At 45.4% G+C, this 21,771-nt stretch overlaps 1 protein-coding gene across 2 annotated transcripts in view; it reads left to right on the top strand.

The window, feature by feature from the left end:
• SLC4A5 (solute carrier family 4 member 5) overlaps positions 1-21,771 on the top strand; it is a 111,115-nt gene that overhangs the window by 25,875 nt on the left and 63,469 nt on the right. For both annotated transcript variants that reach the window (XM_025354081.1, XM_025354082.1), the window contains one exon: positions 19,895-20,024. In XM_025354081.1, coding sequence (XP_025209866.1) covers positions 19,895-20,024 — 130 coding nt within the window. The remainder of the gene's footprint in view (positions 1-19,894; positions 20,025-21,771) is intronic.

Raw genomic sequence — 21,771 nt, 5'->3', positions numbered from 1 at the left:
TGCATCTTAGTATCCTGGCAGGAGACCTGATGCACCTGCTCTCACAGGCCATGAGAGCTACCCCCAACCCCGCAGAGCCCTCTGCAACCCCGCTCATTGGCATTAGGTCGACCAGGGCCTGTGGCTTTTCCAGAGTAAATGTGCCTTTGTAGGAGATGGGGTAATGGTAAATCCTTTGGAGAAGTCCAGTGTAAGAGATGGGCTGTAGTTAAAATACAACACACACACACACACACAACACACATACAAAACACGTGCACATGCACGCATGCGCACGCACACACACACGCACACACACAGAGTCTTGCTCAGGAGTGGGAACATCAGAGACCAAGAGGAAAGCAAGCCTGCTGGGAAGACCTTTTGCCCCCATGTTGGTTCTGGATGCCTCACACATATTGACATGGTCTCTGAGATATTCCCCTGTCACCCCACCGCCTCTCCTATATTCAGGATTGAGGTCGTCCTTGGAAAGTAGAGTCTGCTGGGTCCCTCCTGAGCCAGAGAAGAAGAAAGCAGTTTAGATTTGATGCCCTCTGCTCAAAGACTCTAGAAGAGGTGACATGGAACATCACAGAAGTAGTTGTAGATGGTGGATTTGACATTGCTTTGGTGGTTTCTCGTTCAGTTAAGTGGACACTGATTTTAACTGCAAACCAAAGAAAAAAGAATGTAGAACCCTTTGGCATATATATATTTTTTGAGACACAGTCTCATTCTGTTGCCCAGGCTGGAGTTCAGTGGCGCGATCTCGGCTCACTGCAACCTCTGCCTCCTGGGTTCAAGTGATTCTCGTGCCTCAGCCTCGCGAGTAGCTGGGATTACAGGCACCCACCACCATACCCAGCTAATTTTTGTATTTTTAGTAGAGACAGAGTTTCACCATGTTGGCCAGGCTGGTCTCAAACTCCTGACCTCAAGTGATCTACCTGCTTCAACCTCCCAAAGTGCTGGGATTACAGGCATGAGCCACCACGTCCAGCCCCTTTTTCGTATTTGTACCAAATATATTGGTGCATTTCCTTCACTGCCTGCTCTTCCTATACTATGTGTATGTGTTACTGGCTTGTTCCCAATAGGGCTGTGGAGTAGGAAAGGGAGAATGGGAGAGCCTGGGAGGACAGGGAATTTTAGGCCATGTCTCATAAGCTGGACTAAAGTGAAGACCCCTTTTAAAGGGAAAATAAAGTCCTGTGGACCCACGAAAATGCATTTTTATATTTGTAGGGCCCCAGGAAGCCACATATTCCAATTTGAGAAATAATCTAACTAATTACGGTTTTATTCCATAAAAATATCTTCCAATTATGAATTGTAAGCCAAGTTTTGCTATTCCATCTAATAGAAGGAATTTTTTAAGATTATCATCAAAATGGAAGCAAAATTTAAAAGTTCAAGTGAAACGTTTCTACCCCTGAGAATACATTCCAGACCCCAGTTCCAGACACTCCAGTTTGAGGAAGCCACAAAGCCTGATAACAAGGTCACCAACCACAGTGATTTTTCTGCAGCCCGTGGGCATTGAGTTGGTTTCTGCCATTCTTCATGGAGTGGAAGTCTCAACCCGCTTTCAGTTCTAAGCAAAATGGGCACTGTATGTGTGATACAGATATAAACCTTGCTCTTGCCACATCTCAGGGATAGTGTCAATGCCCTATGGAAGGGAAAATGAAACGGCGCCAGAATTGTTTTACCTGCCTCATCTGGATAATTATCTGAATCCCACTTCTCTTTGCTGTAGGACACCTGAACACATATGTTTTTCCTCTCTGAGTGCCCTGTCTGTTCTATAAATCCATCCAGACACCTAGACAGGGGGCCCAGCTGGTCTGGCTGCATAGCCCAGCAGGAACTCCCACTTCAGAGGACAGGGGCATCCTGCAGAGTATGAGGGGCCTGGGCCAGGCAGGGTGGCTAGATGTGTCTGGGCCTGAGGGTCAGGCACACTATGCAGATGGAGGATTGAGCAGAGACCCCTTCAGTTCCTTCCTTACAGAATAATGGCAAAGATCCAATAAGACAGTGTATGTGAAGGGGCTTGGTACCTGTGAAAGCCCCCTGAGAATGATAGTTCAGTATCATTTTTTAAATGTATAATATTAATAATCATAACTATAAAGTTGAAACAAAGGCCGGGTAGCTCACTTTTATTCCTTTCTCAGAGACCCATGAGGGTGCCTTTGATATATACTGCAAGGTTCCTAACCTCCAGGACAGTTTTGAAATACACAATCCAGCTGCCTGACATGTTAGATGTGAATGGGGCTTGGGTGTCTGTACTTTTCTATTAAGTTCCAGAGTACCTGGTTAAAAGATACACTATCCTAAAGAAATTTGATGGTTCCGTGAACCACATTTAACTTACAGAACCCTGTGAAGTCCCTGCTCTCACTCCAGTTGAGGCCCAACTAACTGCTGGTCCTCATTCCCACAGCAGGTCAGGGTCAGGAAAGAGGCCAGCCCAGGCATCCTTGTCCTTCTTGTACTGGCTCCATGCCCTACATGGAAAGCAGCCCCTTGCTTCAAAGTTGCCCTCTGGATCATGTCAGAGCCCCTTGGAGAAGACATCTTGCACCTGGAGATGGTAGACCCACAAACAGATAAGCATAAATTGGTGGGAGGTATGCTGATGGAAGTCTGCACAGGAAACTATAGGAGGACAAACAGGAGCACATAGGCCCAGGTGGTGAGTGGTGGCAGAGGGGGCAGCACGGGCTTCCTGGAGCAGGTGACACCTGTCATGAGTCTTAAATGATAAGTAAAAATTAGCTAGAAAAGGCAGCTGGGAGGATTAAAGAAAAGGAAATTCATACATTTCTCTTTTCTAGCTTTATTGAGATATAATTGACAAAATTATATATGTTTAAGGTATAAAACATGATTTGATAAACATATCACATTGTGATATGTGATATGTGAATTGTGATATGTTTATCACATTGTGATATGATTGCCACAATCAAATTGGTTAACACCTTCATCACCACTCATAGTTACCTTTGTGCGTGTGTATGGTAAGAACACTTAAGATCTCTTTAAGCAAATTTCAAGTATGCAATACAGTATTGTTAATGATAGTCACCATGCAGTACATTAGATCCCTGGAAAATTTTCATCTTTGACCAACATCTCCCCATCTTCCACATCCAACCCCTGGTAAACATTGTTCTGCCCTCTGTTTCTATGAGTTCAGCTTTTTCAGATTCCATATATAAGTGAGAACATGCAATAGTTCTGGCTTATTTCACTTAGCATCATGCCCTCCAGGTTCTTCCATGTTGAAACAAATGGCAGAATTTCCTACTTTTTTATGGCTGAATAATATTCTGTTGTATATATTTATATATGCCACATTTTTTTTATCCCTTCTTCTGTCAGTAGACATGCAGGTTATTTCTGTTTTGGCTATTGTGAATAATGCTGCAGTGAACATGGGCATGTGGATATCTTTTTAAGATACTGATTTGGCCTCCTTTGGATGTACACCCAGAGATGGGATTGTTGGATCATATGCTAGTTCTACTTTTTATGTTTTGAGGAACTTCCAGATTATTTTCCATAATGGCTGTACCAATTTACATTCCCACCAACAGTGCACAAGTGTTCCCTTTTCTCCACATCCTCGCCAATACTAGTTACCTTTTGTCTTTTTGTAGCCATTCTAACAGTTATGAGGTGATATCTCACTATGGTTTCGGTTTTAATTTGCATTTCCCTGATGATTAGTGATGGTGAGCACTTTTTCATGTACCTATTGGCCATTTCTATGTTGTATTAGTCCGTTCTCATGCTGCTAACAAAGACATACCCGAGGTTGAGTAGTTTATAAAGAAAAAGAGGCTTACTGGACTCACAGTTCCACATGGTTGGGGAAGGTTCACAGTCATGGCAGAAGGTGAAGGAGGAGCAAAGGCATGTTTTACATGGTGGCAGACAAGAGAGCATGTGCAGGGGAACTGCCCTTTATAAAACTGTCAGGTCTCATGAAATTTATTTATTTATTTATTTATTTATTTATTTATTTATTTTTAATTTTTTAATTTTATTTATTTATTTATTTATTTTTTTGATTAAAGACTTTTTTAAAAATTTATTTATTATTATTATACTTTAAGTTGTAGGGTACATGTGCATAACGTGCAGGTTTGTTACATATGTATACTTGTGCCATGTTGCTGTGCTGCACCCATCAACTCGTCGTTTACATCAGGTATAACTCCCAATGCAATCCCTCCCCCCTCCCCCCTCCCCATGATAGGCCCCGGTGTGTAATGTTCCCCTTCCTGAGTCCAAGTGATCTCATTGTTCAGTTCCCACCTATGAGTGAGAACATGCGGTGTTTGGTTTTCAGTTCTTGTGATAGTTTGCTAAGAATGATGGTTTCCAGCTGCATCCATGTCCCTACAAAGGACACAAACTCATCCTTTTTTATGGCTGCATAGTATTCCATGGTGTATATGTGCCACATTTTCTTTTTTTTTTTTTTTTTTTTTTTTTTGAGACGGAGTCTCGCTCTGTCACCCAGGCTGGAGTGCAGTGGCCGGATCTCAGCTCACTGCAAGCTCCGCCTCCCGGGTTCACGCCATTCTCCGGCCTCAGCCTCCCGAGTAGCTGGGACTACAGGCGCCCGCCACCTCGCCCGGCTAGTTTTTTGTATTTCTTAATAGAGACGGGGTTTCACCGTGTTAGCCAGGATGGTCTCGATCTCCTGACCTCGTGATCCGCCCGTCTCGGCCTCCCAAAGTGCTGGGATTACAGGCTTGAGCCACCGCGCCCGGCAATGTGCCACATTTTCTTAATCCAATCTGTCACTGATGGACATTTGGGCTGATTCCAAGTCTTTGCTATTGTGAATAGTGCTGCAATAAACATACGTGTGCATGTGTCTTTATAGCAGCATAATTTATAATCCTTTGGGTATATACCCAGTAATGGGATGGCTGGGTCATATGGTACATCTAGTTCTAGATCCTTGAGGAATCGCCATACTGTTTTCCATAATGGTTGAACTAGTTTACAATCCCACCAACAGTGTAAAAGCGTTCCTATTTCTCCACATCCTCTCCAGCACCTGTTGTTTCCTGACTTTTTAATGATTGCCATTCTAACTGGTGTGAGATGGTATCTCATTGTGGTTTTGATTTGCATTTCTCTGATGGCCAGTGATGATGAGCATTTTTTCATGTGTCTGTTGGCTGTATGAATGTCTTCTTTTGAGAAATGTCTGTTCATATCCTTTGCCCACTTTTTGATGGGGTTGTTTGTTTTTTTCTTGTAAATTTGTTGGAGTTCTTTGTAGGTTCTGGATATTAGCCCTTTGTCAGATGAGTAGATTGCAAAAATTTTCTCCCATTCTGTAGGTTGCCTGTTCACTCTGATGGTAGTTTCTTTTGCTGTGCAGAAGCTCTTTAGTTTAATGAGATCCCATTTGTCAATTTTGGCTTTTGCTGCCGTTGCTTTTGGTGTTTTAGACATGAAGTCTTTGCCCATGCCTATGTCCTGAATGGTACTACCTAGATTTTCCTCTAGGATTTTTATGGTATTAGGTCTAACATTTAAGTCTCTAATCCATCTTGAATTAATTTTCGTATAAGGAGTAAGGAAAGGATCCAGTTTCAGCTTTCTACTTATGGCTAGCCAATTTTCCCAGCACCATTTATTAAATAGGGAATCCTTTCCCCATTTCTTGTTTCTCTCAGGTTTGTCAAAGATCAGATGGCTGTAGATGTGTGGTATTATTTCTGAGGACTCTGTTCTGTTCCATTGGTCTATATCTCTGTTTTGGTACCAGTACCATGCTGTTTTGGTTACTGTAGCCTTGTAGTATAGTTTGAAGTCAGGTAGCGTGATAGCTCCAGCTTTGTTCTTTTGACTTAGGATTGTCTTGGAGATGTGGGCTCTTTTTTGGTTCCATATGAACTTTAAAGCAGTTTTTTCCAATTCTGTGAAGAAACTCATTGGTAGCTTGATGGGGATGGCATTGAATCTATAAATTACCTTGGGCAGTATGGCCATTTTCACGATATTGATTCTTCCTATCCATGAGCATGGTATGTTCTTCCATTTGTTTGTGTCCTCTTTTATTTCACTGAGCAGTGGTTTGTAGTTCTCCTTGAAGAGGTCCTTTACATCCCTTGTAAGTTGGATTCCTAGGTATTTTATTCTCTTTGAAGCAATTGTGAATGGAAGTTCATTCATGATTTGGCTCTCTGTATTTATTTATTTATTGAGATGGAGTTTTGCTCTTATTGCCCAGGATGGAGTGCAATGGTGCAATCTCGGCTCCCTGCAACCTCTGCCACCCGGGTTCAAGCAATTCTCCTGCCTCAGCCTCCCAAATAGCTGGGATTACATGCGGGTGCCACCACGTCCAGCTAATTTTTGTATTTTTAGTAGAGATGGGGTTTCTCCATGTTGGTCAGGCTGGTCTCGAACTCCCGACCTCAGGTGATCTGCCTGCCTCAGCCTCCCAAAGTGCTGGGATTACAGGTGCGAGCCTCCCATGACACATAGATATTATGGGAGCTACAATTCAAGATAAGATTTGGGTGGTGACGCAGCCAAACCATATCATACGTCTTCTTTAGAAAAACATCTATTCAGATCCTTGGCCTTTTTTTTAAGGGTCTCACTGTGTTGTCCAGGCTGGACTTGAACTCCTGGGATCAAGCTATCCTCTTGCCTCAGCCTCCTGAGGCACTGGGACAACAGGCACATGCTCCTGTACCTGGCTTCCTTTGCCCATTTAAAAATAGGATTATTTGGTTTTTTTGCTATTGAGTTGTATGAGTTCCTTATATATTTTGGGTATTAAGCCCTTATCAGATACATAGCTTGCAGATCTTTTCTCCCATTCTATGGGTTGCCTTTTCATTTTGTTGATTGTTTCCTTTGCCATGCAGAAGCCTTTTCATATGGTGTTGTTACATTAGTTTATTTTTGCTTTTGTTACCTATGCTTTTGGTGCCATATCAAAAAAAAAAAAATCACTGCCAAGACCAGTGTAAAATAACTTTTCTCCTGTTTTCCTTTAGCACTTTTATGTTTTGAGGTCTTACATTTAAGCCTTTAATCCATTTCAAGTTAGTTTTTTGTCAGTGGTATAAGATGGAGTCCAATTTTATTCTTCTGCATGTGGATATCCAGTCTTTTCAACACCATTTATTGAAGAGACTAGTCTTTTCACTTTGGGTATTCTTACCACCCTTGTCAGATATTAGTTGACCATGTGTGTGTGCATTTGTTTCTGTGCTTTCTATTATATTCCCTTGGTCCATGTGCCTGTCTTTATGCCAGTACCATACTATTTAGATTACTATAGCTTTGTAATATAATTTGAAATCAGAAATTACATCTTCTCAATCCTCACACCACCAGTAAAAGAGAGATATTATTATCCCCATCTTCATATTGAGAAACTAAGGTTCAAAGAGATGTAGCATAATGTAGATGTTAATCAGTGAAGGTGGGAAATAAAAACAGATCTATTGACTCCAAAGACTGTGCTTGCCCTTTCACTACATTACTTTCCTTTGTAAGATGTCATTGGTCAGTCACCATATTGGACCCAGGCTGATAATGATGTCCTTTCAAGTACCCAAATTGCTTTATGTTGAAAGGAATAGATAGGTAGGAAATAATAGGCCATAGCAGTTGGTTTATTTATTTTCTCTCTTCCTCCTTACCACACCTTCGCCCCAGTGTGAATATATTAATAATTTAGGAAGTCAATACTTAGTAGCCAATCAATTTTGACTCAAGCAGAACTCATATGATGAATAGAATCATCAAACTGTGGTGAAAGTCAGTAGGAGCCAGGATTTCTACCCTGGGGGAAAAAAATGTGTTTTCTGGCTGTGAAAACCTCTTGAGAGGCCGTTAGGAGAAAGAGGATTAGAAGCAGCTTTAGAAATGTGGTTGCACTTCCACTTTTCTAGGCTGCTAATAAGAACTGGAGCCAAGATTTAAGAGAAACAAGGTTGGTCAAACCCAGCCGGGGTGTGTAGACCCTGGAGTCTCAGTATTCTCATCTGGAGAGTGGAAGATTGTTGCAGGGTGGCCAGTTGTCTCAATCTGCCCAGGACTGAGACATGTCCCAGGATAAGGGAGGTAGGACTTTCAGTGCTGAAACCAGGTTGGTCCTAGCCAAACTACATGGTTGTTCATGCCAAATTGCTATGAGTTGTTAAATGAGAGATAAATAGATATTAGATACCTCACATGGTGCATGGTGCATGGTAGGCACTTAACATATAGTTGGTTCACTTTATACACATTAACCCAATTTAAGAGCACCATGCCTAAATCTTTTTCCTCTACAAGTGGGCATTTGTTTGGTTTGGCTGCCCTCATTGGTACTGAGAAGCTTATGAGATCCTTCTGATGGGAGGAGTGTGAAAAATATTCAAGCCTTCATCTATTTGCCAGGCATTGAGCAACACTGGGGTCACCAGAAGATCAAAATCACCCCAAGATGAGAAGTAAAGGAGAGAAAGGCTCTCTATTAAGACACTGGAACCTCACAAGGTTCCAAAGCCTTAGGACCAAAGACATGTTTCATGCTGTCTTTCTTTTCTGTTAAAGAAGGAGCAAGGGTTAGGATAGAAAATAAGTTTATCTCTAAAACATCTCTTGCACTAAAGAGTTCCTGAGGCAGGCTACGTTTCAAACATAGGAGCAAAGACAATTGGCTTTCTTTTTTTTTCTTCTTCTTTTTTTTTTTTTTTTGAGACAAAGTCTTGCTCTGTCACCCAAACTGGCGTGCAGTGGCACAATCTCGGCTCACTGAAACCTCCACTCTGGGTTCAAGCAATTCTCCTGCCTCAGCCTCCCGAGTAGCTGGGATTACAGGCGGGTGCCACCACACCTGGCTAATTTTTTTTTTTTAGTAGAGATGGGTTTCCCCATGTTGGCCAGGCTGGTTTCAAACTCCTGACCTCAAGTGACTCAAGTGAGCCGCCCGCCTTGGCCTCCCAAAGTGCTAGGATTATAGACATGAGCCATGGTGCCTGGCTGACAATTGGCTTTCTTTTAGGGTTTGAAACTTTAGAATGGGGGTGGCTTCCTCACCTTTGTCTACTTAATTTGGATCTTGAAGGGAGTGGTGAAGTGGGGAGAAGTGAGAAAAGAGGAAAGGAGGAAGAAAAAGGAGAAAGGATAAAGATCATTCTAGATCTTTTATGCTCCCCCCGACCCTGGGGCTGGGGAAGGAAGGCACATTAAAATTACCTCAAGGAAGCCTGTATCTATCCGTCTCTTTTCTTGCCCTTTGAAACCTTTAAACCAAGATCTCCCTGAATTTTCAGTGTATACTGCATTCCCTCCCTAGCCATGAGGGCTGTTCTCCTAAAAAACAAAAACAAAACACAAGCAAAAAACGCTATCAGGAGAGAATCTGGAGTTAGTGACCTTAAGACCTTAAGGGGAAATGGGTTGAGAGCCTGAATTTGCAAGTGAACCAATGAAAGTCCTAATATAAAGTTTTTATAACTTTATTCCATATGGTTAACTAAAATAGACTCCAGCCTCCTCACCACATTCTAGAGTAGGCCCACACCTTTGCTTAAATGTCTGTGAATTTCCAAGGCTCCTAGTCTCAATGTTGCCCTGGCTCCAAGTCCCTGCTTGGTGGATTCAGTCTCACTGTGCTTCACCTTTGGTATCTGTTCTCTGCTTTAACCTCTAGGAAAGCCCAGGTATGGAGTTCTGCCCTGCTGTGGTTTCCTCAAAATTGGTCATTTAAAGCATATAGGTGAGCAGCAGGCTTTGTTGAAGGTTCAGAACCATGGAGGGGGTTTACTTTGCAGAGATACTCAATTTTTTCTTTTTCTTTTCTTTTCTTTTCTTTTTTTTTTTTTTTGAGAAGGAGTCTCCCTCTATTGTACAGGCTGGAGTGCAGTGGTGTGATCTCTGCTCACTGCAACCTCTGCCTCCCAGATTCAAGCAATCTCTTGCCTCTGCCTCCCGAGTAGCCGGGACTACAGGCACCCGCAACCATGCCCGGCTAATTTTTGTATTTTTAGTAGAGGCAGGATTTCACCATGTTGGCCAGGCTGGTCTTGAACTCCTGACCTCAAATGATCCACCCACTTCGGCCTCCCAGAGTGCTGGAATGATAGGCATGAGCCACTGCAACCAGCCAAGATACTCAATTTTTAAAATGAGATATTAGATATCCCTGTTCTTAAAAATCCTCTGGCCGCTGAAGATTTCCCCTTGTCCACCTGCCTCTGTAGTTTCACCTTCCCACCATATATTTGGCAACTCCCACCCCCATCACTGCGCTCCTGAGTCTCCTCATATCTCCTTGCTTCTCGGTTTCTGAGTCCCCTCTCCTCAGTGCCCCTCTCCAACACACACACACACTCACTCCACTCACTTTACCTGTTATATGATTTACCTCTGTCTCTCTCACCTTAACTCAGGGCAACTGGACACATAATGTGTTGAACTAAACACAAAGACCGTCTCTCAGTCTAGCCCTTACGCAGCATAAAAGAACTGAAAGAAGGCCAGGCATGGTGACTCATGCCTGTAATCCCAGCATTTCGGGAGGCTGAGGCAGGCGGATCCCTTGAGGCCAGGAGTTTGAGACTAGCCTGGCCAACATAGCGAACCCAGTTTCTACTAAAAATATAAAAATTAGCTGGGTGTGGTGGCAGATGTCTGTAATCCCAGGTACTCGGGAGGCTGAGGCATGAGAATCTCTTCAACCCCGGAGGCGGAGGTTGCAGTTAGCTGAGATTGCACCACTGCACCCCAGACTGTGTGACAGAGTGAGATTGTGTCTCAAAAAAAAAAAAAAAAAAAAAAAAATTCTGAAAGAGGCTTTAAATTTTCTTCTGTCTCCCTTCCCACTGGCCTCTGTCAGATGAAAGAAGCAGGATCAAGATTCAACTTCCTACTGATGTAATTAGGCTCCATACCCCTCTTGGCTTGGAAGGAAAAAGCAGAGCAACTTTTTAGTTTGGTTTTAAATGACAACTTCTTCATTATACTACATTTGTATCTACCAAAACAGAGCAATAAGGACAACATGCAAATTGAAGACTGTTGGTGACATTTTAAAATCTTAAATCATGAGTAATAATTGCCTTTTACCCTTTTGGCTCTCCAGAAACGTCTGCCTCTCCTCTGGTGCTCCAATGAGATGGATGTCATTGTTCTCTTTTTGCTGTTGGGTCTTGTAAACGCTCGAGGCCTTTCTGATTTCACACTGAGGTTGTTGCCCTTCCCAGGCTCGGAGGTCCAGAGTGGCGTAGGGGACTCAGATGGGAAAGACAGCGGGATCTCTTATCTGAATTTCTCAGCTAGCCTTGACTGAGTCTCCCCTGACCCCCAATATACTTAGAGCTTCTCCAGCTTTGGCTCCATCCACAAGCACTTTTGGGGGGCCGGTCATGCGTGTGCCAGGCTCTGCCAGCCCCTCTGACCCAGTTGAGTTTCCTCCCTTATCCAGGGTCATGGCATGTTTCCTTGACCCCTCTTTCTTTCTTTAGACCTGCCCTGCCTTTGTTTACTCCCCGCTCTTTTACTTTTCACATGACTAGACTTAATCTAACTATTCTATGACAGTAGCTCAATATTCTTTTATAACCTTTACACTTATGGTTTTCAAGAATGTACTCAGAAAAAAATCTTCACACTCTAGAATTTCATACAAAGGGGACTCATGATTAAGAAGGTAATTTTATCACAATGCCAGAAACCTATTTGAACTGGCTTGGGGAAGGAGAGAGAGAACGGGTGTGGGGAGAGATTGTTTATATTATAAGAGCAAAGGAGTTTCTCACAGTCCCAAAGCAAAACGAAGAGCCAGGCTCAAGTGGGTAAGCTCAGTGCCCTCTCAGCTCCCTCTCTGGGTGTACACAGCCCTTTCTCACAGCTTCGCCTCTAGGCTGCTTCCTCTCTTTGCAGCCCAACACTTTCTGCCTCTTCCATTTACCAGCTCTATCTCCCAGAAACCATCAGGAAAGGCCCAGCTAACTCAGAGACCCAATTCAAAATTCACAGGCTTGGGTCAGGTGTCCAGTGAACCATTCTTGCTCCAACTCATTGTGGCCAGGAGCACGGGTCACATGTCACACAAACATGGCTGCCCAGGGTGATCCTTATGGGAAGGGAGACATGGGCTAGGCAGACATCTCAAAGCTACCTACCCCAGGAAGGATTCCCGTGAACACAGCAAGACAGCAGATTCTCTCCTCGTCCTCTCTCAGAGGGCACATTTGGAGTTTGTATACAGCCTTCTAGAAAAAGAATTTTATTGCCCATGAAAGTAAGACTCAGGGCCTCCAACACTCACTTCACACAGTTGGCAAGAATGGCTTTGGCTTCTTTGGGTTCTCTCTCCCACTCCCCAATAGTCAGTGGCCTTGAGTCACCCAAATCCCACTGTCCCTGCCCCCTCTGCTTCACCTTCAGCTCCATTTCCTTGTTCTTGGCTCCTCTCTTGCTGAGGCCAGCCTCATCACATACACTCCTGAGTGTCAGGCAGTCAAATCCATTCACCCAGCAAATATGCATTGAGCACACATGCTGCGTGAACCCATGTCAGGGGCCAGCAGTGCGATGTGAACAAGATAGGCCCTGACTTTACGAAGCTGACCATGCAGCCACCCACCAGGGAGCCGATGAGAGAGGGAATGTCTGAAAGGACTTTCCCAGAGCTGAGGACCCCAGGATCGTGTCCTGATGTTGACTTCCAGATGGCCATAATGGCTCCCAGATCTTTCCTAAGAGTTGAAGTCCATACTGCTTGCTAGTTTGCAGGCCACTAGATCATTTTGTGCTAAGTCAGTCCCAACCCAGTTAAAGTATGATTCTATGTGTGGCTTTAGTGTGCCTCCTGAAGCGGTCCCCACCGAGGTTGTGTTTCTCCCAGCAACTGCTGTTAGAATCCATTCCTATAGTTGGGTTGGCGCTATGTGACTCTTGCTGTTAGCTATAGAACAGGGGGCTGTTACCTGTGGCATTTCTCATTATGTGGATTAACTTCTGATGTGCTGCACACATGTGGGACCCACAGGGCATTAGAGAAACCCTGACCCAGTAGCCCAGCATGTGGTGAGCTAAACCTTCTGTGGGCAGAAGGGAGGGGTAGCGACAGCGTAGGGGCCTGGGATGGAGGGGCAGAGGTAGCATGGAAGGAGCATGGAGTCTAGAAGCTGAGAAGGAGTGGGCCCTTGGAATGTTTAAAGGGAACAGGCTGGTGACTGGTAGTAATGGAGGAAGCGTCTCACCTGCTGGCATCAACAATAATAGCAATATCAACTATTGAGTGACTGGTGTACACAAGTGCTGTGCCAGCCAGTCACATTACATATATTATCTCATTGAATCCCCACCACAGTCCAGTGACGGGGGCATGATTATTACCACTTCATAGATGAGGAAACTAAGGCTCAGGGGGAGCTTGATGCCTTGCCAGGATCCTATTGCTGGTAATAGCAGAGTCCGGAGTTGAGCCCAGGTCTGGGCTCTTAAAGCACATGAATAAAGAGGATCTTTTTGGGATCCTTGGCTATCTTTTTTTTGGTATTGAGGCCACCCACAGGGCCTGACTTGGTGTGGCCTGCTGTGGCCACTCAGAGTTGGGTCAACCTCAGCCACAGTGCAGTGCAAGCTGAAGAGCCTGGGACCCTCAGGTAGGGCCTGGCATCCTCTGCTTCTGTTTTCTCAGCTTTAAAATGGGCATACTTGTGGCCAGGTGTGATGACTCACTCCTGTAATCCCAACACTATGGGAGGCTGAGGCAGGAGGATTGTTTGAGCACAGGAGTTCGAAACCAGCCTTGCAAAATGTAGTGAGACCCTGTCTCTAAAAATGAAAAAATAAAATGGGCATACTTGATCCCTGAGCCTCAGGTCTGAAAATGTCACCGGTGGAGCCAGCCGCAATGTGGCAGTGTAGTAGGAGGATGTCTGATGTCTGCTCTCCCCCAGGCTCTGCTAACCTGTGTTGGGGCCTAGGGGGCCTCTGGGGTAACCTGGGTCTTGGTTTTCTCATCCGTGAAATGAAGGGTTTGGACTTGTCCGTCACTAAGCTCCCTCCCAGCTCTAAGACTTAGTGAATTCAGGGTTTGTAACTTCCTGGAGCAGCCGCCACTCAGTGACCTCTAATCAACCTTGGCACATTCTAAGTACTCAGTAAGCACTTGTTAAACCAAACCCAGGAGATTAGGAGTTTCTCAGAAGAGCAAAATAATTCCTCAGTGGAGTTCACCCCACACTCTGAAGTGACCAGCTTCCACTGTCCGTGGGCTCTCAGAAAACACCTGCTGAGTGGTGACACTTGTTACTTTGCCTGAGAGGTGGAGGAACAGGAAAAGAATCAGGAGTTTGGGTTTAAAGTTGGGGAGGAAAGAAACCAGCTACATAGCACATTATCGAAGCACTGCTTGGTCAGCGTGAGACCCCACAGCAAACACTCCCCTCCAGCAACCCCACTCCACCCTTGGGGCTGTGTGGTGGAGAGGAAGGGACCTGCCAGGTTTCTCTCCAGCCAGCTCACCTGCTGCCAAGGCTCCTAAGGAGGCCCTGGGGAGTCTCACAGCAAATCCTACCCCTGCCTTTATAAAGGGGCCTCTGGAGAGGAGCCTGGGCTCCTAGAGACCCCAGGCACATGGGAAGCACTCATGGGGAAGGGGGTAAAGGGGCAGTTTTGCCAGTCCTCTCACAGGTCCTTAGCTGCCACCACCCCTGCTGCTGTGGTGACTCAGCTTCCTGCTTGAGGCTCTGCTGCAGCCACTGAGCCTTTCTCTCTCCAGTGCACCTGAAATTTCTCTCTCTCTCACTTCTCTCTCTCTCACTCACTTCTCTCTCTCTCTCTCTCTCTCTCTCTCTCTCTCTCAGATCTTTAATTAACTCTCAGTGTAGTTTTTCTCTCTCAAACAGTTTTGCATAATCTTTCTCACACTTACACTTACCACATCTGTATTCTCTCTATATATAGCCTCTCTCTCCACCTCCCCAGTCCTTCACACATTCCTTTTCTCTCTCTCTTTTTCTCCCCGCAAACCCCCCGTCTCTCCCCACACCTCCCCTGGTGCTTAACTGGAAACAGAAGTGAGTTTGTTGTGTGAAGAAGAGGACCTGTGGAAGTAGCAGCCAGGGAGGCAGCAGCGGAAGCAGGCTGGGGCCAGAGGCAGCATCGACAGCCAGGGACCCCAGCGTTCAGCTGTTCCAGGGAGCAGGTAATGCCCCAGGCAGGACTGGTTTGCATCCTGCTCTCTGCCTGTCTCCTCTCTCCAGGACCCGCCCATTTATTTGCCTTCTTGTCTGGCCTTGAAGGGGAAAGGGGATTCCCGACTTATGGAATGGCAGGCACAGGGGCCCAAGGAGTGGCATGCCCTACTCTTCAGAGAACTGTGTGTGGTCTGCTGTGGCTGGGGTCGGGGCGGCTGGGTGAGGGACATGCTAGAACCTAGAAAGGCAGGTTAGGGCTAGATTACGAGGGATGGTTTGAGCCATGTCACTGACCCCTAGGCTTTAGGCAATAGAGAGACATGGAAAGTTTTTCAACTGGTGAATAACATAATCAAATCTACATTTTATTTTATTTTATTTTATTTTATTTTTTCTTTTTCATGCCATCCTCCAAGGTACATCAAATTTAAAAGAGTAGTTACTGATTTATAATCCCAGCGAGAATTGGTGTGGCCCCTCAGAATCAAGCAGTCACAGTTTTCTCAATTTGAAGAAAAAATAAGGTTATTTTCTCAATTGTTGGTTTTTTGTCTATAAAATTTCTTTAAACATTTGGTGTCTGCTAGCAAGTGTCAGCAATCAATAAGACAGTGGAAAGGATGTAAGTTAAAGGAATAGGCTGGGCCCAGTGGCTCATACTTTTAATCCTGGCACTTTAGGAGGCTGAAGCAGGTGGATTTCTTGAGCTCAGGAGTTCGAGACTAGCCTGGGCAACATGGTGAAACCTTGTCTCTACAGAAAATACAAAAATTAGCCAGGCGTGGTGACATGAGCTAGTACTCCCAGCTACTCTGGAGGCTGAAGTGGGAGGATCACTTGAACCCAGGTGGTGGAGGTTGCAGTGAGCCAAGATCATGCCACTGCACTCCAGCCTAAGCAAAAGAGTGAGACTCTGTCTCAAAAAAAAAAAAAAAAGAAAAAGTAATAGAAAAATTCAGAAATTTAAAATTCATTTAAATACATGAGTCCGTTGAGCTCTGTACAGATAATAGTGTGTTCTGCTAGTAAAATGATTTCTAACTCATATATATAGTATTTTATGGTGCTATTCAAAGAGAACCATGACTCGCAGGAGCCCATTGTGTGAACATGTTTGAAATGGTTTTTTTTTTTTTTTTTTTTTTTGAGACAGAGTCTCGCTCTGTCGCCCAGGCTGGAGTGCGGTGGTGCAATCTCGGCTTACTGCAAGCTCCGCCTCCCAGGTTCACGCCATTCTCCTGCTTCAGCCTCCCGAGTAGCTGGGACTACAGGCGCCCACCACCACGCCCAGCTAATTTTTTGTATTTTTAGTAGAGACGGGGTTTCACCGTGTTAGCCAGGATGGTCTCAATCTCCTGACCTCGTGATCCGCCCGTCTCAGCCTCCCAAAATGCTGGGATTACAGGTGTGAGCCACCGCGCCCAGCCTGAAATGTTTTAAAAGCACACTCTACTGCTACATAGGGAATGGGGTTAAATGGGACAACCAAAGGCAATGGCAGCAGTAAGTGGCTATTGCAGTGATAGGAGCAGATGATGAGAGCCAGAACCAAGATGGTGGCAATGGGTTGGAAAAAAAGGAGAGAGCCAAATAATGTTTATGAAGCAAATGAAAGACCTTAGTGTCCATTTGGACATGAATGGTAAAAAAAAAAAGGAGCTTCAAGAATGAGTCTAGCTTGTCTAGATGGGTAGATGGCTAGAGGTGCTATTAATCAAAACAGAGGAGAGCAGGGCTGGGTTGATGGAATAAGGGAGGCAGAGCTGTTTTGAATATGTTGAGGGTGACCTGAGAAGGCTGCCGAGCTCCCAGAAGGTGCAGTCCAGTTGTTGGCTGGAATGTTCAGTACACATGGGTGTATTGCCTGGACACAAGGGTGACCTCATTTATAAAATGACACCGCAAATAACATGAGCTAGCCCAGAAAGAGTGTGAAGAGAGAAGAGAGAACAAGATGAAGCAGAATCCTGGGGAAGATCAAGATTTAAGTGTTAGCCGGGCAAGAGGAACTAGGGGAAGATATTGAGAGAGAATCTTCAAAGAGAGGGAAAATATCAAGAAACTGGCCTGTTATAAGAGCCATAAGTCACATTTCAGTTCAGAGGGACCAATCATCACCTCTGAAGTTCCAGAGAGATAAGCCAGACCATAGCTTCTCAGTGCTGTTGGTTTGATTGATTTTATTAGCTTATTGGTTTGACAATTAAAATAACAAGAGGGATCTGAGGGCAAGGGTTGTGAATTTGGGTGCATGGCAATAAATGAGATTAATGGGACACTAGTAAGAAGTAGTGGGGACTGTGGCAAACTAAAAAGTGTATGCTTACCTAAGAAGGCACCATCATCAACTCTCATGGATTGTTGCCAAGCAGGAACGTGGGCACAGTGATCAGAACATCTGACTTTTCAAGAAAAGTCAGAGATCTGGATTTCTGTATGAAATCTTACAATTCTTTATTTTAGCAATACTTTAAAAAACTTTCATACTCTGTGAGGCCTGAATTAAACACACCTTTGAACTGTCAGTTTGAAACCTCTGCCTTTGTCAATGTCCTTAGCGCGGTGGGGGCTGCGCCAGTGACAGCAGGCCAAGTAGTGGTTGGGCAAGGAGGAGATGGAGACCATGAGCACAGACCACTACTTTAGGAAGTGTGGGTAAAAGAAAGGAGAAAGCAAGCAGGAGAGCTAAGGAGACAGGCAGGGTCAGGGAGGCTGTCTTGGGTCGGAAGAGCTGTTTCTAGGCTAAGAGAAAGAGGGTGGAGAGAGGGAAGTTGAAGAAAGACTAGATGATGAAATAAGGATTGGAAAGAGTCGAGGGGTTGGAATAAAGGATGTTGATGGATTTCGTGCCTGGAGGCCTTTATTTTCTTGGTGAAGTGGGGTAGAAGATGAATCAAGAAGCTTGAAGAGAGGAGCAAAGGTTAGGGACAGCCTCAAGGGACACAGGAAGGGTGCTGACAAGGATGCATGGAAGGTTGCTGCACTTGAGACCTGCTGAGGGGAAACCCTTACAGTGGGTCTTATGGGCCTGGGTGTGGGTGTTGGTGGTGAGGGGCTAAGCACCTCTTACCTTCCACGCCCTGTGTCAGGCATTTCATTCTCTTACCTGATGTATTCCTCCCAGCAGTCCTGCTCACTCAACTGAGTTCACTCGTGAATAAGTGGCAGCCCCGAGAATCACACCTTTGTCTGGCTGGATTGGAAGTCCATTTGGTTCCACCACACTACCACTCCGTGCTGCCATCCCCACCCCACCTGCCCCCCCGCCCAAGCCCTCAGACACATCTGCAGAGGAGACTGGGCCAGTGAATTCTTGTCTGGGCATTGCCTGGCTAGTTTTATTGGGAAGTCAAAGGGGGAAGAATGGAGGATGTGATGAAGAAAAGAGTAGAGGTCCATGAAGAAATAAGTGAGAACAGAAGGGAATGATGAACTGAGGAAAGAAGCTGGAGGAAGGCAAGACCTGATGAGGCCTAGGAGACAGTGAATGAGAGATTGCATCGGGACAGGGCAGTGGGGTTGATGAGGAGGGACTGCGTTCCTAAAAATTTCAATATGAGGGTAAAGATGAGGGGAAAGGAGGTGAGTTAAGGATGACTCCAAGCTGTCTAGCCTGTGCAGTGGGGTGGGCAGGGATGCCTTTAGTCACAGCATTGGTCACCACTTTGACATCATGCCATCTCTCTATCCCTTGCTCACGTGCTAAACCACACTCACCAGCACTTTTCCACCACAGGGTGCCTGGAACATGCAGAGCACTCTTCCTCCAGATCTGCAGAGTGGCTCGTTCTCATTTTTCAAGTCACAGCTTCAGTGTCCCCTCCTCAGAGAGACCTTTTGAGACCATGATATCTACTGTAGGTCCCCTGGTCATTTTGTTTATTTTAGACAACTTATTGAAATGGTCATTTATGGATTTGTTGACTTGTTTATTATCTGTCTCTGTCACTAGAGCACGTGCTTAAGAGAGCAAGGACACATAGGTCTTCTTCATAGCTTTATTTTCCAATACCTAGAATAATGATTGGCACATAGTAGGCATTCACGAGAGAGAGAGAGAAATGAAGAGAAGGAAGGAAGGAAAAGAAAGAAAAAGAGAGAAAGAACACAGGTGAAATGTGTTTGGGAGAGGGATGTTGAGTTTTGAGGTACCTGGGAGACACCCAGGAAGTGACTTCCAATGGGCAGTTGGAAAGCAGGCTGGAGGCTCAGGAAATGGACTGCCACCTTGCCCAGGAAGAAGGTGGGCCCACATGGTACAAGGGTGTGCAAGCTGTCCTTTTGCATGGCTGACTGCCTTTTCAATACCAGTGTTGGGAGTTGGCTGGTATGGGGCCCGGCGGGAAGAAGAACCCCTCTGGTGGTAAGCTGAAGTTGGATCAGAGTGCTTCTCACTTCTCTCTTTAGTTCTGTTCCTGGTTCTTGCTGCTGCCCTGGCTTCGACCATTTCCCATCATTCTTCACTGCCAGCTACAAGACCCAGGATCTGAATGCAGACTAAATATTTTCATCCTTTTATCTTAAAGAGTATCTCGCCCACCTCTGATTCATGGTGACAGGAGTCCAGCTTCACCCAGGAGCTGGACTTAGTTTTACAGAATTAGAAAATGCTTTTCCCTTGTGCTTGCCTCCTACTCCATTTCTGCTGGCCTTGTGGTCCTCCTTCCTTCCATGGGACACTCAGCAGACCTGCTGCCCCTCTTTTGCAGGGTCCCCAGCTGCTGAGCAGCTCCAGGACATCCTGGGGGAGGAAGATGAGGCTCCCAACCCCACCCTCTTCACAGAGATGGACACTCTGCAGCATGACGGAGACCAGATGGAGTGGAAGGAGTCAGCCAGGTAAGGTGGGGCCCCATGAGGCAGGTGGGCACTTCAGTCTTGCACAGCCTGGGCTTGCCTGACCCTCCTAGAGGGAAGGGGCGCCTTGTACCTTGAGAGCTTCCTGGTCCACAAAGACCTTCCCACCTGCCTTCCTTGGTGTCCAGAAGTAAGGAGCAAACAGAACCTTATGACTTTCTCTTCATCCTCAAAGAAATTAAAGTTCAAGTGGGAAGACAGAACAGTCACCCATGAAACTCTGAGAGTAATACAAAGGCATATACCATTGTCCCTCCGTATCCATAGGGCATTGATTCCAGGACCCCCTGCTGATGCCAAAATCCACATATATTCAAGTCTCCCAGTTGGCCCTGTGGAACTGCCTATATGAAACATTGGCCCATATATGCAGGTTTTGCATCCCATGAATACTGTATTTTTGACCCCATTTGGTTGAAGAAAACCTGTGTGTAAGTGGGCCCATGCAGTTCAAAACCCATGTTGTTCAGGGGTCAACTGCATTCTTGTCATCGTCGTTGTCGTTTTTCCAGAGATGGGGTCTCATTCTGTCACCCAGGCTTCAGTGCAGTAGGGTAATCATAGCTTACTGCACACAGGCTTAAACTCCTGGGCTCAAGCGATCCTCCTGCTTCAACCTCCCAAGTAGCTGGTACTTTGGGCACATGCCACTGCATCCAGCTAATTATTTTTATTTTTTGTAGCAATGAGGTCTCACTTTTTTTACCCAGGACGTTCTTTAATATAAAATGGTTCAAGCTAAATGCTATGAAAGGGAAAGTACCAAGCAGGCTGGGGTAGACAGTGAGGGCTTCCTGGAGGAAGGAGAAGGTGTGCCAGGCACATCGAGTCTGAATGGTGGGAAAAAATCCAAATGGAGAGGGCCAGTGGGGCACCGAAGAAAAGGGAACTGGCAGAGTTTGGGGCTGCAGAGTTGGAGCCATGGAGCAAAGCATGGGAAACAGAGAGCTCTCCATATATAGGGAGAGCAGAAGCTGGAGGGGAGCCGCACGGAGAAGCCACAGGAGGCAAGGGAAGGGCAGGGTAAGAGTGGTTGGCACTGCTCATATCCCCAGTGCGTGGGACAAAGGGGCCTTGGGACTTAACTGGACTGTTCAGCAGTGCCCAATGCTCCCAAGAGCCCAAGGGGAAGGAAAGCTATGGGAAGAGGCAGCAGGAGGGACCTTCGGACAGGAAGACAGACTGTGCCAATGTTTCTCCACCTTCTTTACATGATGCCACTCTGTCCCCAGGAGAAGAATTTAATTTGATTTAAATCAACTTTATTAAATTAAAATTTAATTTCTTTCATTAGAAATAAAGAATAAGAACTAGGCACGGTGGCTCATGCCTATAATCCCAACACTTTGAGAGGCCAAGACAGGGAGATTGCTTGAGCCCACGAGTTCAAGATCAGCCTGGGCAACATAGGAAGACCTTATCTCTACAAAAAAAATATCAAAATAGAAAATTAGGTAGGCATGGTGGCACACACCTGTAGTCTCAGCTACTCGAAAAGATGAGGTGGGAGATCACTTGAGCCAGGGGAAGTTGAGGCTGCAGTGAGCCATGATTGTGCCATTGCACTCCAACTTGGGCAACAGAGTGAGACTCTATCTCAAAAAAAAAAAAAAAAAAAGGAATAAGATTTGTCAGGCCGAGTGTAGCTGTAGAGTACCACAAGCCATTGTAATATCTAAAATATTTTCACTCCTCCAAGAACCAGTTTTTGCCTCCTTGGGGGCAATTA

This window comes from Theropithecus gelada, chromosome 13, assembly GCF_003255815.1.
Source record: "Theropithecus gelada isolate Dixy chromosome 13, Tgel_1.0, whole genome shotgun sequence".
In the NCBI taxonomy this organism is placed as follows: Eukaryota; Metazoa; Chordata; class Mammalia; order Primates; family Cercopithecidae; genus Theropithecus; species Theropithecus gelada.
The sequence above is the reverse complement of the archived record's forward strand: the minus strand, read 5'-3'. Positions and strand labels throughout refer to the sequence as shown.